The 17,580-nt window shown below is 38.2% G+C and overlaps 1 protein-coding gene across 2 annotated transcripts in view; it reads left to right on the plus strand.

Annotated features, from left to right (window-relative positions):
- Positions 1–17,580, plus strand: part of RIMKLB (ribosomal modification protein rimK like family member B) — an 86,513-nt gene that overhangs the window by 61,876 nt on the left and 7,057 nt on the right. For both annotated transcript variants that reach the window (XM_059402558.1, XM_059402557.1), the window contains exons 3-5: positions 7,669–7,899; positions 11,151–11,237; positions 13,165–13,368. In XM_059402558.1, coding sequence (XP_059258541.1) covers positions 7,669–7,899; positions 11,151–11,237; positions 13,165–13,368 — 522 coding nt within the window. The remainder of the gene's footprint in view (positions 1–7,668; positions 7,900–11,150; positions 11,238–13,164; positions 13,369–17,580) is intronic.

Below are 17,580 nucleotides of genomic sequence, written 5' to 3' on the forward strand. Positions count from 1 at the left end.
ATCTTAAAAAAAAAAAAGAAGAAGAAGATGGAAAAAAAAATATCAGTCAGAAAAGAACCAATTTCTTGTTTCCTGAGGACAAAAACACTAGTGCCCCCCTCCCCACCAAAAAAACTGCTAGTACTTACTCTTATTGGTATAGCCAAATTCTACTCTCAGAAAGGACAGGTTTACATTAGAGCTACATAAGAGATTCTCCACTTAATTTTTAGCAAGGAGATTGTTAATATCCCAAAAGAATCATTCAGCTTGGAAAATAATCAGCCCATAACACCTTTTCACAAAAACAGTAGGCTTTTAATATGTAACAGACTTTGAAAAAAAATTTTTTTTTCATCATAAGTATACTTTTTACTATCACCTTTTTCCCTGTCCCTTACCTGCCCACCCTTCTGGTAACCATCAATTTGTTATCCATAGTTGAGAGTCTCTTTGTCTCTTTTTTTCCTTTGCTCATTTGTTTTGTTTCTTAAAATTCCACATATGAGTGAGATCATATATTTCTTTCTCTGACTGACTCAACTTCATTTAGCATAATACTCTCTGGTTCCATCCATGTCATTGTGAATGGCAAGATTTCATTCTTTTTTATGGCTGAATAATAACTCATTTTATATATATGCCACATCTTCTGTAGCCATTCATCTATCAGTGGACACTGGGGCTGCTTTCATAGTTCAGCTATTGTAAATAGTGCTCCAATAAACAGAGGGGTGCATGTATCCCTTTGAATTACTGTTGTTGAATTTTTTGGTAAATACCCTGTCTATACAATTCTGGATCATAGGGTACTTCCATTTTTACCTTTTGAGGAACCTCCATATTGTTTCCCACAGCAGTTGCACCAATTTGCACTCCCACCAACAGTGCAAGAGTGTTCTTTTTTCTCAAAATCTATGCCAACACTTTTTTCTACTTTTTTTTTTTTTTTTTAAGTAGGCCCCATACCCAGCATAGAGCCCACTGTAGGGCTTGACCTCATGACCCTGAGATCAAGACCTAAGCTGAGATCAGGAGTTGGGTACTTAACTGACTGAGCCACCCTGGTGCCCTTACATAATAAATTTTTTATGTCAAAAATAGAGGAATTTTGCTTTTCTAAGATTCACTTATTATGGGCTGTTAATGCTTGATCATGCACTTAATCTAAAATATAAACTCTGAAATACTTGTACTGAAATGTTCATCCCAGTCCAAAATAAAATTAGATGAACAGTTTCACAAGGTGAGGTTTAAGTTAAGTAAAAAAGGTAATATATTTCTGAGAAAGTGGAGTCAAATTGAGTGGTAGCACATTCATCTGCACTACCTGTTATATAATGAGTGTAGTAGAACTGTGGGGAAAATTCTACACATTTACATGCATGTATGTACTGAATAACAGGGATCTTATATTTCAGTTTTATAAGCTCTACATCAAAGATAATGGTAGCTTTTGCTAATAGTGCCCAAGAGATGAGTAACATTTAAGGCAGAGCTGTGAGAGAAGTTGCTTTGCCTTTTGGGGCTCACATTGATTTGTACCTGCCCTTCTTTCTAGCCTTGGTTCACCTTCCACTTGTCTAAAATAATGAAGTGTTTGTTTCTGATAATAAGAGATGATGAATTTCTGTTCATCAGTAATACCCCATAGTGTAGTATGCAGATCTGCACTTTGGGTAAAGTACTCCCATACTCCCAAGTTTTGGTGGCAACAGATAGGTGGTTTCTATTGGTGGTGTGGACTAAGCGAGGGAGTATCTCCATTGCTTTCTTTAACTTTTATGTGTATTTTGAGAGAGAGAGAATGCACAAGGGAAGGGGAGAGAGTCCTAAGCAAATTTTGTGCTAAGCCTGACTTGGGGCTCGATCTCATGACCCAGAGATCACAACCTGAACTGAAACCAAGTTGACTGCTTAAGCAATTGTGCCAGCCAGGTGCCCTGAATTTACCACATTTCTTAAAAGTGCAGTTTAGGGAAATGCGATGAAAATGTAATGATGGTTGAATTTTTCTTTTGGCAATTCACAATATCTTTTTCTGATCACTCAAACTTCTTAGCATTCAGCCTTCCTATTTCTTCTGTTTTATTTAATGAATTTGATCATTCTCTCCTGATTATACTGACCTTTCTCGTTTTTCACAGTATTACTTAAAAGTAGATTTTCCTAGGGGCACCTGGGTGGCTTAGTGGTGAAGCATCTGCCTTCAGCTCAGGTCGTGATCCCCGGGTCCTTGCTGTGTGGGAATCCTGCTTCTCCCTCTCCCAGTCCAACTGCTTGTGTTCTCTCTGGCTGTCTCTCTCCCTTTCAAATAAAATCTTTTTTTTTTTTTAAGATTTTCCTAGTTTTTTGGCTGATTTTTCCCCCTTAGGTTTTCAGTTCCTTTTCCTGACTTTTATTGAATCTACCAAATCTTGGTCTTAGGTTTCTTCACCCCCCCCCCACCCTTTTCAGCCTATATATCCATTTCTTTAGCTATTATGTTGTGGGCAAATTCCAGTAAACAGACAAATAAGTAACTATGCTCACATGTATACATACTCCACATTACCAATATGAATTATGTACACAAACATATGTATAGTTTTAACACACACTTCTGCCTACAGAATAGTTCTACTTTGATGTCCTCATGTTATCACCAAAATCTTTTATATCTGAATTCAGCATCTTTTGCCCTAAAATGGCTTTTCTTTTTTAAATTTCCCATTCTTCATGTCCTAGTTTAAAAACTTGTAACTCCCAGTCTGATCATTAAGTTTCTTCTGACTTAAAAAAAAATGCTTTTTACATTTGCCTTTTGATGCAAGTCACTGAGAAAACCTAAGAAATGGAGAAGTGCAGGGGTGCCTGGGTGGCTCAGTCAGTTAAGCCTCTCTCTCTCTCTTTTTGTTAAGCCTCTGACTCTTGATTTCTGCTCAGGTTGTGATTTTGGGATCATGACACTCTGTCTCAAATAAATAAAAAACTTTTTTTTTTTTTTTAATGAGAAAGTGTGGGATTGCAGAAAACTGTGGTGCCAATCTCAAGATACTTGTAGCAGTACTATGAACAGTTACAAGAATCCCTGAATACACTGACAAAACCTCACATCTCCTGATGACCACCTACCTATGGTGCAGCTGACCCTGGAGGATAATGACTTCTACTTCTCTTTGACCTTTAAATTTTTGTGTAATTCTCTATTGGTGGTAGATTTTCAGAATTGAACCCTGCTGGTAAGGGAGTGTGGGAAATGCTTCTAGATCCTGCCATATTGAGAAGGATTAAAAGGTAGGATAGGGGCGCCTGGGTGGCTCAGTCATTAAGCATCTGCCTTTGGCTCAGGTCATGAGATCCCAGGGTCCTGGGTTGGAGCCCCAAATCGGGCTCTCTGCTCAGCGGGAAGTCTACTTCTCCCTCTCCCACTCCACCAGCTTGTGTTCCTTCTCTTACTGTGTCTCTGTCTGTTAAATGGGTAAATAGAATTTTTGTAAAAGTGGGGGGGCGGATAGTGTGAAGTATCAGCAGGTAGTATGCAGCGCATACCCTCAGTTCCTTTAGAACAAATATAAATTCTTTAGCTTAGAATTTTGTATCTAGCAATTCCAGATCTGAGTAGTTACCTGAATGAAACTGTCTTGAAGATTTATCTGCATGCCCCGTGTTCAGTGCATTATTATTTATGATAGGTAAAACAGGAATAACCTAAGTGTCCGTTGACAGATGAATGAATAAAGAAAATGTGATATATATGTACATATATTTGAATATTATTCAGCCATTAAAAAGAATGAAATTCTGCCACTTGTGACAATATAGAGAGGACCTTGCAGGTATTATATTAAGAGAAATAAGTCACACAGGGAAAGGCAGATGCTGTACAGTCTTAAATGTGGAATCAAAAAAAAGCTGAACTCATATGTACAGATCATAGATACAGAAAACAGTTTGGTTGTTGTCAGTGGTGGGTAGTGGGATGGGGGAAATGGGAAATGATGATCAAACGGTACAGACTTCCAAGTTATAAGTAAATCTTAGGGATGTAGTGTTCAACTTGGTGACTGTGACTAACGATACAGTAATGTATATTTCTTTTTTAAAGAGAGCATGGGTGGGGAGGTGCAGAAGGGAACGGAGGGGTGCCTGGGTGGCTCAGTGGGTTAAAGCCTCTGCCTTTGGCTCAGGTCATGATCCCAAGGTCCTGGGATCAAGCACATCAGGCTCTCTGCTCAGCATGGAGCCTGCTTCCTCCTCTCTCTTCCTGCGTCTCTGCCTACTTGTGATCTCTGTCTGTCAGATAAATAAATAAAATCTTAAAAAAAAAAAAAAGGAAGGGAAGGGAGAGAGATAGAGAATCTTAAGCCGACTCCACACCCACTGTAGACCCTGACACAGGACTCAGTCTCACAACCCTGGGGTTAAGACCTGAGCTGAAATTAAGAGTTGGTCGCTCAACAGACTAAGTCATGCAGAGACTCCTATATTGTATATTTTAATGTTGCTAAGAGAGTAGATCTGATCACAGAAAATTTGTAATTGTGAGGTGATAGATGCAGTTATCCTTTCCCAATGTATTTCATGTAGTAAATCATTCTTTTGTACACCTAAAACTAATACAGTATTATGTGGCAGTGATACCTTAAAAAAAAACCTTGGGCTTTTCATGTTTGACACCTTAAATGACCAGCCTTATTTTTTACATTCTGTCAGTAAAAATTGTAGTTGTTTGTTGTTTTTTAAAAAGATTTATTTATTTGACAGTCAGAGATCACAAGTAGGCAGAGAAGCAGGCAGAGAGAGGGGGAGAAGCAGGCTTCCTGCCGAGCCCAATGGAGGACTCGATCCCAGGACCTTGAGATCATGACCTGAGCCAAAGACAGGGGCTTTAACCCACTGAGCCACCCAGGTGCTCCTGTAAAAATTGTAGTTGAACCACGTATTTTTTTTTTTTCTTTAAAAGGTTTTATTTATTTATTTGACAGACAGAGATCACAAGCAGGCAGAGAGGCAGGCAGAGAGAGAGGAGGAAGCAGGCTCCCCGCTGAGCAGAGAGCCCGATGCAGGGCTCGATCCCAGAACCCTGAGATCATGACCTGAGCTGAAGGCAGAGGCTTAACCCACTGAGCCACCCAGGCGCCCCGAACCACGTATTTTTCTTACTGATCTTTTACTCTGTGACTTCCAGCTCACGTAATGTGAAGTTTTCTTCCTCTTTTCTTTAAACACACACATACCTAACTCAGGTGTTAATCTACTTTTCTCTCCTATATCAGAACTTCCATTTAAAAGTGTCTCTCCCACTAGAGTGGATTCTTCTAACAATAAGGACCTGCCTTATTTGCCAATCTATTTCTAATCTTTACAAAATAATCTGACACACAGTAATTGCTTAATAGTAAGTGAATGAGTAAGATATTGGTTATATGGTTTATCTCTGAAAGGATAGAATTCCAGTTAATTCACTAAAAAGAGAAGGAAATAAAACTTTAAATGTACTGATAGAGGAAGAGATCTCTGATATAATTTTGAGTGATGAGAGAGAGTAAAATATCTTAAATATTTTTCTATACTTAGCAGTGGGAAAAATATATACCACTGTTAACACTGAGTACCGGGGCACCGGGGTGGCTCAGTGGGTTAAAGCTGCTGCCTTCGGTTCAGGCCATGATCCCAGGACCCCAGGATCCTGGGATCAAGCCTCGCATTGGGCTCTCTGCTCAGCGGGGAGGCTGTTTCCCCCTCTCTGTCTCTGCCAGCCTCTTTGCCTACTTGTGATCTCTGTCTATCAAATAAATAAAATCTTTAAAAAACAAAACAAAACACTGAGTACCTAGGATGTTGATTGGGAGCTAAATACATTATATATTTTTTGTATTTGAATGTTTTAAAACAAGCATACTATTTTTTAATGCAAACAGGTTTTTTTTTTAAGACTTGATAATTTTTTTTTTAAGATTTTATTTTTTTATTTGACAGAGATCACAGGTAGGCAGAGAGGCAGGCAGAGAGAGAGAGAGGAGGAAGCAGGCTCCCTGCGGAGCAGAGAGTCCGATGTGGGGCTTGATTCTAGGAACCCGGGATCATGACCTGAGCCGAAGGCAGAGGGTTTAACCCACTGAGCCACCCAGGCACCACAAGACTTTATAATTTTTAAGTAATCTTATACCCAACTTAGGGCTCAGACTTACAACCTGGAGAACAAGGGTTACATGCAGTCCCAAGGAGACTCCTGGGCTCCCAGGTTTTGGATTTTTTTTTTTTTTTAAAGATTTTATTTATTTATTTGACAGAGAGAGATCACAGTAGGCAGAGAGAGAGAGGGGAGGAAGCAGGCTCCCTGCTGAGCAGAGAGCCCGACACGGGACTCGATCCCAGGACCCTGAGATCATGACCTGAGCCGAAGGCAGCGGCTTAACCCACTGAGCCACCCAGGTGCCCTTGGATTTTTTTTTTTAAAGAATACATTTTAACAGGTGTTGAATAAAATGCAACACCTAGGTATAAATTCATAACAAAAACCATAAAAGAAGGCAACTTCCTTTTTTTGCTTTATCTAAAATGAACACATAAAATTAATAGAGTTAATTTAATGTTAGCATACAGTGTCGTATTAATTTCAGATGTACAGTGTAGTGCTTCAATTCCATACATCGATTTGCCTTTTTTTAATATATTTTCTTAAGATTTTATTTATTTATTTGACAGAGATCACAAGTAGGCAGAGAGGCAGGCAGATGTTGGGCTCTATCCCAGGACCCTGAGATCATGACCCAAGCCAAAGGCAGAGGCTTAACCCACTTAGCCACCCAGGCACCCCCTTTTTAAGTATTTATAAGTAATTTCTAGTCACAGCATTGGGGCTGGAACCTACAACCCTGAGATCGAGGCTGTACCAACTGAGCCAGCCAGGTGTCCCAAGATTTGCTTTTTAAACATTCAAGTGCCAGTTTTCACTACTACTACTACTACTACTACTACTACTACTTCTTCTTCTTCTTCTTCTTCTTCTTCTTCTTCTTCTTCTTCTTCTTCTCCTTCTCCTTCTCCTTCTCCTTCCTTCCTTCTTCTTCTTTCTTCTTCTTCTTCTTTCTTCTTCTTTTCATCATCATCAAGATTTTATTTATTTATTTGACAGGGAGAGATCACAGGTAGGCAGAGAGGCAGGCAGAGGGTGGGGAGAAGCAGGCTCCCCACTGTGCAGGGAGCCCGATATGGCACTTGATCCCAGGATCCTGAGATCATGACCTGAGCTGAAGGCAGAGGCTTAACCTGCTGAGCCACCCAGGCGCCCCCCCAACTTTTTTTTAAAATTCAGCATATATATCTGGACTTTTTTTTTTGTCTCTGAACATAGAGATTATGACGGTCTTTTTAGTTTTATTAAGTAAGCTCTACACTTGATGTGGGGCCTTGAATGCATGATTCTGAGATCAAGAGTCCTAGGCTCTACCACCTGAGCCAGCCAGGTGCCCCATGACTTTTTTTTAAAGGCTTTTTGGGGTTTCATTTTATTGACACATACTAATTTAATCACTGCAGGAATTTTTCTCAAGTTTTCTTTTTTCTTGTAAAGAATATAAGGAATAGACGTCTTGTTCCAGTGAAATCTTAACAAAATTGTACTTTTAGTTTTGTGATCCAAACTCTTAAATATTTTGGTATATTCCCTTTTAATAATCTTGGCTTCATTCCTATGTATTTCAGGTCTTCGGATCAATGGAGAACTAATAACTGCCTATCCCCAAGTGGTGGTAGTGAGAGTACCAACCCCTTGGGTGCAAAGTGATAGTGACATAACTGTTTTGCGCCATTTAGAGAAGATGGGATGTCGGTTGATGAACCGACCTCAAGCCATCCTGAACTGTGTTAATAAATTTTGGACTTTTCAAGAGTTGGCTGGCCATGGTGTTCCTCTGCCAGATACTTTCTCTTATGGTAAGTGCACTAATAAGAATTTATAGCCCAAGTTTTACACCACTTATAGTTCCGAAAGCTGTACTAAATTAATAGGGTTATGTGATATAAGGAAATTGTGAACATGAAGGAATTTCTTACAGAAATAGCTTTCAGTCTTAACAAACTGGGCCCAAGAATTATATATTCTGCGTTAAGATTTAATTCAATGATATTGTAGAGTGGATTTAGTAAACTGTTTGTAAAGGGCCAAATAGTAAATATTTTGCACTTTCTGGGCTATAAGTTCTCTCTTGTGGCCCTCAGTAATGCTGTTGTAGTGTGAAAGCTGTGCTCCAATAAAACTTCATTAAAAAAAAAAAGACACTGGACCAAATCTGTCTTAAAGGCCTTAGTTTGCCAATGCCATGGTAAAAGATAATACAATTTGGTGACATCTCTGTTTAATGTCTGATTATATTTTCATGATAATTCTTCAAAAATTGTTTTCTTTTAAAAAAATGACAGTATTCTAGATATACTTGAAAACCAGTGCTCCAAAACTGTCTATGGTAAAGGTAAAGGGTCTTTTTTTTTTTTTTTAAGACCAACATGCTGTGTTTCAGTACTTCTTTTTTTTTTTTTTTTATAAAGATTTTGTTTATTTATTTGACAGAGAGAGACACAGTGAGAGAGGGAACACAAGCAGGGGGAATGGGAGTGGAAGAAGGAGAAGCAGGCTTCCCGCTGAGCAGGGAGCCCGATGCGGGGCTTGATCCCAGGACCCTGGTATCATGATCTGAGCCGAAGGCAGCTGCTTAACAACTGAGCCATCAAGGTGCCCCTTTGGTTCAGTACTCTTATGAAATATGATAAAAATGTCTGAGCAATGCAAGATGGCTATACAAGCTTCCAGTGCTACTCTTTTCATATTTATCTGGTCACATATCAGTAGTAGAGAAGTTACAAGCAGGCACAGGTTACCGGACACTTTTGAGTAGCACTGCCATAAATAATACTATGTTAGTATATTTCCTATCTGTCCATTTCTTTTGTTTGGAAAGGATCAGACTTGCTATAAATTATCACAATTTTCCATAAAGACAATTCTTCAAATAAATGTTCAGTAGTGTTCTTGGAGAGTTAATGAGGCCTCTTTAAAAAAAAAAAAAGATTTATTTATGAGTGAGAGAACACGCACACGCACGCACGTGTGGGGAGGAGCCATTGGAAAGGGATGTGCAAATTCTGCACTGAGTTTGGAGCCCGACACAGGGCTCAGTCTCATGACCCTGAGATTGTGACCTGAGCCAAAATTTAGAGTTAGACATTTAACTGAGTGAGTCACTCAGGGGCCCCAACTTAAATATTTTATAGAAAGGAGCTCCCCAAGTCTGTATGGCATGTGTGGATATAGTTGATGATTTTAGCAATTGCACAAGAAGAGACAATATGAATAGTTTGAGAATTCTGTGAGATGCTTTTGGGATCTAGCTTATATTAGGGGTCTATACTTTGGATTTCAGGAAAGTGGAAAGGAGAAAAGGGTTAAACAAATTAACAAATGTTACTTATACTCTAATGTTGAAGGTTTAAAATTAGGGGACAGAATCATCTTAATGTCTCTAAGCTGCAAATGTATGATATTGCAGTTGATTAATGAACTTTTTCTGGGTTAAATTCTTTTATATCACCATGCTGAGTTTTTATAGCTGTAGTTCATTTTTGCTCTAATCTTGTTACTGTATCATTTGTTTTTAGGCAATAAAAACAGTAAAGGATAAAACTTAACTAATGGGTACTGGGTGGCTCAGTGTAGAAAGAACTCTGATTAATGGAGATAAGAAAAATTAATTTGTAAGTTTCATGAGAGGGAGAGAACACAGGTAGCATCAACCTTGGATAAGTCTTGTAAACAGACTTAGTCTTCTTTTTTTTTTTTTTTTTTTAAAGATTTTATTTATTTATTTGACAGAGAGAAATCACAAGTAGATGGAGAGGCAGGCAGAGAGAGAGAGAGAGAGGGAAGCAGGCTCCCTGCTGAGCAGAGAGCCCGATGCGGGACTCGATCCTAGGACCCTGAGATCATGACCTGAGCTGAAGGCAGTGGCTTAACCCACTGAGCCACCCAGGCGCCCCAGACTTAGTCTTCTGTTTCTTAATCTAAACTGGGCAATGAGTACACTGAAGAAGAACTTGGTGCTTCTGTTATCTTGTGTAGCGGAAGAATAAGGGATAAAAATATAAAATACTGTATAGAATTAGGTAACTGAGTGGAAAGATAATTAATTTTTTAAGTTTGATATTAGAATATTTATAGTTTAAGATAGCTTTCATCTTTTTTTTTTTAAATAAGTGTGTTTTGTTTTTTTTTTTTAAGGATTTTATTTATTTATTTGACAGAGAGATCACAAGTAGGCAGAGAGGGAAGCAGGCTCTCCACTGAGCAGAGAGCCTGACGCAGGGCTCGATCCCAGGACCCTGAGATCATGACCTGAACCGAAGGCAGAGGTTTAACCCACTGAGCCACCCAGGCGCCCCCTTTCATCCATTTTAAAAGGGGTTATTTTAAACTAGTATTTAACTGTTCTTACAGCTTTTTTTTTTCTTTTTTAATACCTATTTATTTATTGATTTGACAGGGAGAGAGAGAGGGATCACAAATAGGCAGAGGCAGGCAGAGAGAGAGGGGGAAGCAGGCTCCCCGCCAAGCAGAGAGCTGGATGCGGGGCTCGATCCCAGGACCCTGAGGTCACAACCCGAGGCAAAGGCAGAGGCTTTAACCCACTGAGCCACCCAGGCACCTTACAGCTTTTTAAAGTAGGCTCCATGATGTGCATGGGGCTTGAATTCAGAACTGTGAGATCATGAGGTCAAGACCTGACCTGAGATCGAGAGTTGGATGTTTAACTGCCTGAGCCACCCAGGCAGTTTTAACTTTTCTTTTTTTAAAAATAAAAATATTTTGTTCATTTATTAGCGTGTGAGAGAGAACGAGAGTGAGTAGTTGGGAGAGGGAGGAGCAGACTCCCAACTGAGCAGGGAGCCTGATGCAGGGCTCAATCCCAGGATCCCAGGATCATGTCCTGAACCGAAGGCAGATGCTCAACTGACTGAGCCACCCAGGTGCCCTAGGCACCTGTCAACTTTTAATAACTTTCTTTAAGAAAAACAAAATTTAGCCATCAGGTTCTTAATCTTCTACCTTCTCTGTGTTGCTTACTTTAGTATAGATAAAACTTATCACAAAACACCTGTGTTACTGTTCTTAATTTCTTTTTTGTTCAAACCAGGCGGTCATGAAAATTTTGCTAAAATGATTGATGAAGCAGAAGTACTGGAGTTTCCAATGGTAGTGAAGAATACACGAGGTCATAGAGGTGTGTATGAATTGTTCCTATGGTACATCATTTTGAAATTATTCTTGAGAATTAATAATGAGGTTGGTTATACAAAATAAAACAAATTTTTCTTAATCTGATCAATGCTATTATTATTTTCTTTGTATTTTCTCATGGTTATTGACTAGACAGTCTTACCAGTTGAAATATATAGCTTTTGAAGGACTTCGGGAGAATAAAAGGAAATTGTTGGTGCATGGTACTTCAGGCTTCTGGAAGTCTGTTTTGGCTAGAAGCGATTTCTATTCATTTAGTGGTTGTCCTGTAGATTTTAAGGTGCATATTTAATTTAGACCAACTTTCAAATTATATCTTTATCTTCCTCTTTAATAATGCAAGGACCTTAGATCACTAATTCCAGTGATCCCTGTCCCAATTTATATAGCTTGAAAACTTAAGTATATAAAGTAAAGCTATGAAGCTACAGAAGAAAGTATATAAAGATATCTTAATGACTTCAAGTAAGGATTTACTTTTTTTTTAAATTTATTTGACAGAGAGAGATCAAGTAAGCAGAGAGGCAGGCAGAGAGAGAGAGAGAGGGAAGCAGGCTCCCCACCGAGCAGAGAGCCCGATGCGGGACTCATTCACAGAGCCCTGAGACAAAGACAGAGAGCACAAGTAGGCAGAGAGAGAGGAGGAAGAAGGCTTCCCGCTGAGCAGAGAACCTGATGTGAGGCTTGATCCCGTGACCCTGAGATCATGACCTGAGCTGAAGGCAGAAGTTTTAACCCACTGAGCCACCCAGGCGCCCCCAGAGTAAGGATTTCTTAAGGCATAAAATTTTCATGAATCCAAGTACTTCATAAAGCTTAATGCCTTGACAGGATGGCAGCCAAGAAGTCTTAGGGCTCCACAGAGAGGCTCCAGTGAACACAGAAGCTGCATGATCTCTTATGAATTAGCCTCAGAAGTCATACAGAAAAGGTTCTGCTGTGTTCCGTTGTTTGAAGCAATCACAGGCCCTCCTTGATTCAAAGGGACAAAGATTCCCCCCTCTTCTTCGTGGGAAGAATGTCAAAGGATTCATACCCTTTTTTTTTTTTTTTAAGGATTTTATTTATTTATTTATTTATTTGATAGAGAGAGAGAGAGAGAGCACACGATCTTAAGCGGGCACTGGGACAGAGGAAGAGAGGGAGCGTAATGCAGGGCTGATCCTAGGATTCTAGCATCATGATCTAGATGATCATGTTGAAGGTAGATACTTAACTGACTTAGCCACACAAGTGCCCCACACCGGTGTTTGAAAAACAGCCACTTGTGGGCACCTGGGTGGCTCAATGGGTTAAGCCTCTGTCTTCGGCTCAGGTCATGATCTCAGGGTCCTGGGATTGAGTCCCTGCTGAGCAGAGAGCCTACTTCTCCTCTCTGCCTCTCTGCCTACTTGTGATCTCTCTCTCTGTCAAATAAATAAATGAAATCTTTAAAAAGAAACAAAAGCCAGCCACTTGCTTTGGCACCAGAATTGACAAATACAGTAATGGAATTGACTAGTGAATTCAGAAATAAAACTAGGTATGTAGTAACATACTGCTATTTTTTTCTATGCAAATGTTATATATATTTATAATAATATATGACTCATTTTTACTCAGAGGGCAATGTTATGCTAATAAATTAGGCTGGCATTATTGGCTGACCTGGAGGAATATAAATGTTAGACCCCTGCTTTATGACATATACCAAAATAAACTCTAGATTACTGTAGGAATTAAGGTAGTGGTAGGAGAGAATTAACTTTATACACATTTTTGCATTGTTTCACTCATTACTATAACTGTTACTTAGGTTAAAAGATAATAGATTCTGAAAGAGCAGGTTGAGACTCAAGAAAATGCAGGTGGTGCACATCAACTGTGAGCAGTTTCACTTACATATATTTTTTATTCTTTTTCAACCACAGGCAAAGCGGTTTTCTTGGCTCGAGATAAGCACCATTTGGCTGATCTAAGCCATCTTATTCGCCATGAAGCTCCATACCTGTTCCAGAAGTATGTTAAGGAGTCTCATGGACGGGATGTGCGTGTCATTGTTGTGGGAGGCCGTGTGGTTGGCACCATGTTACGTTGTTCAACAGATGGAAGGATGCAAAGCAACTGCTCACTAGGTAAAAACAGTACAGGTGTCTTTCTTGTATATATAATACTATAGCTTCTCCAATGAGTATTCATATGTAACTACATGTAACTTAAGGTAAACTTAAGATAAACTTAAGTTTAAAAACATTAACTTTCACTTGTAACTATGATCAGTAGTTATAATATAATTATATTATTATATGAATATAATAAATGTACTTTTGAGTTGTTTTCTAATAATAAAATTGGTTTTCTCTGAAACATAAATTTGCTTTTTACCTATGCTCAATTTGTAACCCAGTTCACACTTGTATGAAATGTCTGACCAGAGTTAAAGATTCCATCTGGTGATAATATTTAATTTGCATGTAATTGTAGTTCACTCAGGCTGGGTCCTAACCTGTTTTACCCATTGGTCAAAAGAAGATTACTGCTTTTGATTTACTTTACTGTGTATTTTCTTGATGTCTTATTGTTAAAGTACCTTAGAACTTAGTCTGGGTGTTTTTCCTGTGTATTTCATTTCCTTAGTCATCTGACTTGGATTGTGACCTTAAATACTATCTGTGTTGTTATTTTCAAATTTATATCTCCACGTTGGGCTTTCTTTCTGAACTCCAAGTACATAAAAATAGCTGCCTGTTCAGTTTTCTACCAGTAGTTGTATAACACAATCCTGTCCAAAAGTGTACTCCCCATATAAACTCCCCCTCACAGTGTATTTCATTCCCAGTTTTCTCCTTATCATTTAACAACAACTCTGTCTCTCCAATTTAGTCCAAAATCCTTAGTCTTCAAGTCTTATACCACAAATCAAAACTGTCAGATTTCAATTTCTTTATTTCTACTCTCAAAGTGTATCCAAATCTGACAATTTCTCATTATTTCTGCCGTTAATATTGTTTTACCATACTTGGATTACTTGTAGTAGCCCCTAATTGGTTGTTTTGCTTCCAACCTTTATTCTCTTACAGTCTAACACCGCAGTAATGTGATAGATCTTTTTAAAATACATCTCAAGCCAGGCTTTGTTTAAAATCCTCCAGTGGTTCCTTGTTTCATTCAAAGTACAGTAGTCTATAGTGGTCTTACAGTAGATTAACAATCCCTGCATGATTTGACCCCTGGTTATTACTGAGATCTACAGCTACAGCAGTAAATCTCAGAAACATAATGTTGAGTCAAGAAATGAAAGTCTTAGAAGAGAATACCTATAGTTTTCCATTTATATAAAATTTAAATATATGTAAAATCAGTCAAAGTTTGCTGGGAATAGAAATTTACATAGTCAGGTGTAAAGAAAAACAATACTGACAAGTGTGAAATTCAGCATAGTGCCATGGAATAGGAGCACAGGGAATTTGAAAGGTAATCGTGATATAAAGCCTCTTTTGTACTCTTGAAAAAATAATTTCTGCCTCCTGGCATTAGTTCTTCATATCCCAGTTTCCGTCCCATCATATTATGCTTATTAGCAGCTACAGAGCTGAATGACATCTTTTCATTTCTGGGACATCTTTACCTTCTTAGTATTCTACCGTGAAATTTAATTAACAATTTTTATCCTTTAAGCAAAGAAATAACAAAGGTAAGTTAATTATATATTAAGTAATACTTTTAAAATTTTGAAGTAACTGAGAATTACAGAAAAGTATGAAGGATAATATAAAGGATTTATTTGTACCCATTAACCAGCTTGCAAAATAAGTTGTTGATTTAGTTCTCTGTTGACTCCCTTTCCTGCTCATTTCTTCCTCTCCCCAAGTTCTGAACTTCCTGTTTCTCTTTCCCTTAAAAGTACTTTCAGTTCTTCTGTTTTCCTAAACAAGATATTATTTCATATGTTATAAAACCTTATATAAATGATTTATAACGATATATATATATATTTCAAAGATGGTATTTATTTATATGATAGAGCATGAAAGGGGAGAAGGCAAAGAGAGAAGCAGACTCCCCGATGAGCACAGAGTCCAATGCGGGAACCTGATCCTGGGACTCTGACCCTGGGACTCCAGAATAATGACTGAGCTGAAGGCAGTTGAACCAACTGAACCACCCAGGCGCCCTCCCCCCTTACCATTATTTTTGAGATTCGTGTATTCAACATTTAGCAGTAGTTGACTGATTTTGCCTGCGGCGTAATTTTACCTTTTAACTGCTTCCAATTTGGACCTTTTATAAACAGTATTGCTATGGAAATTTTTTGTATCTTTAGATATAGGCCCAAGAGTGTTTCTAGGTTAACCCATTCACTCAAAAGTGAGATTTCTGTATCATAGTGAGTTATACAACTTCACCTTTACTAGATATTACCAAATGAGTGTCCAAAGTCATTATATGTTTCTTATAGTGCCACCTTTTTGCCAACTTGGGATATTGATAGACTTTAAACATTTTGTCAGCCTGGTATGATGGTATATTATGTTATTTTAATTTGTACTCCTGACCCTATCCAGCTATCTTTTCTGAATTGCCTGTTGAGGTCTTTTACCTCCTTTATTACTGGAATTTTTTTGTTGTTGTTCTTTTAATAAGACTTGGAAAAGAGTCCTTTATGTACTTCAGATCCTTCATCGTTTACATGAATTGTAAATGCAGTTTTTCATCCCAGCTTATGATATCTCATCTTTTTTATTTCTTCCAAAGATTTTATTTATTTTAGAGAGAAAGGGGAGTCCAGAGAGAGAAACAGATTCCCCACCCAGCAGGGAGCCCAACCATCCTAGGACTCGAGGTCTCGACCTGAGCTGAAAGCAGCTGCTTAATCGATTAGGCCCCCCCTTAGGCACTCCTCATCTTTTTTGGCTTATATATTTTAGTGAACAGAAATTTACAGTTTTCGTATCAAGCATATTCATGGTTTTCTTTACATTATTTTCTATTAAAGAAATTCTTTTTCACCACATGGTTGTAATCTATTCTTATTATAGTTCTCTAAAATTTTTTGAAGTTTAGCTTCCATGTTTATGTTTGTTAAGCAACCAGAAATTGATTTTGTTCAGTGTAAGGTAGAGATTCCCATTTTCTTTTTTCCAAATGAGTAACACCTGGTTTTCCCAACACTATTTATTGAATGGCTTGTTCATTACTGATTTATAATGCCATCTTTCTTCTGTTTCAGGGTCCTGTGGTCTGTTATATACTCTTCATTCCCTGTATGATTAGCAATGTGAATTCCTCTACCATTATGCCTACTATCTGGTAGAGCAAAAGTACCTCTGCCTTATTCTCCAAAATTGAATGCCCTCATTATTCTGTCCTCAGGGAGGCCTTTTTTTTTTTTAAATCCTGATATTTATTTTTCCATCTTTATTGAGATATAATTGACATATAACATTGTATAGTTTGAAATGTACAACATAGTGATTTTATATATGTATGTATTGCAAAATGATTACCACAATAAGATTAGTTAACACATCCATTACTTCATTTATTACTGGTGTGTGTGTGTGTGTGAACTTTAAAAAAAAAAAAACTACTCTCAGGACGTGTGGCTGGCTCATTCGGTTAAGTGTCTGATTCTTGATTTTTGGCTCAGGTCAGTATCTCAGGGTTGTGAGATTAAGCTCCGTGTTGTGGGGCTCTGTGCTTGGCAGGAGGTCTCCCTTCTCTCACTCTCTTTGAAATAAATAAGATAAATCTTTTTAAAAAATCTACTTTTAGCAATTTTCAAATATATAATATAGTATTGTTAACAGTAGCTATCAATTCTATACATTATATCCCCAGAAGTTATTTATTTTATAACTGGAAGCTTGTACCCATTGACCACCTTCACCCATTTCCCCTGCCTTCCCCCTAGCCCCATTCTGGTAACCACCAATCTGTTAGGTGTTTCTGTGAGCTTGTTTGTTTGTTTAATTCCACATATAATCATACAGTATTTGTCTTTCTCTGTTTGACTTTTTCACTTAGTATAATTTATCCATGCTACAAATGGTAGGACTTCTTTTTTTTTTAATGGCTAAAAAAAATATTCTTCTGTGTGTGTGTGTGTGTGTGTGTGTGTGTGTTTGTATCTCATATATTTTTTAAAAGATTTTATTTATTTGACAGAGAGATCACAGGTAGGCAGAGAGGCTGGTAGGGAGAGAAGGGGAAGCAGGTTCCCTGCTGTGCAGAGAGCCTGATGAGGGGCTCTATCCCAGGTTCCTGAGATCATGACCTGAGCTGAAGACAGAGGCTTAACCCACTGAGCCAGCCCGGTGTCCCCATATCTCACATTTTTAAAATAT

Source organism: Mustela nigripes, chromosome 6, assembly GCF_022355385.1.
Source record: "Mustela nigripes isolate SB6536 chromosome 6, MUSNIG.SB6536, whole genome shotgun sequence".
NCBI lineage: Eukaryota > Metazoa > Chordata > Mammalia > Carnivora > Mustelidae > Mustela > Mustela nigripes.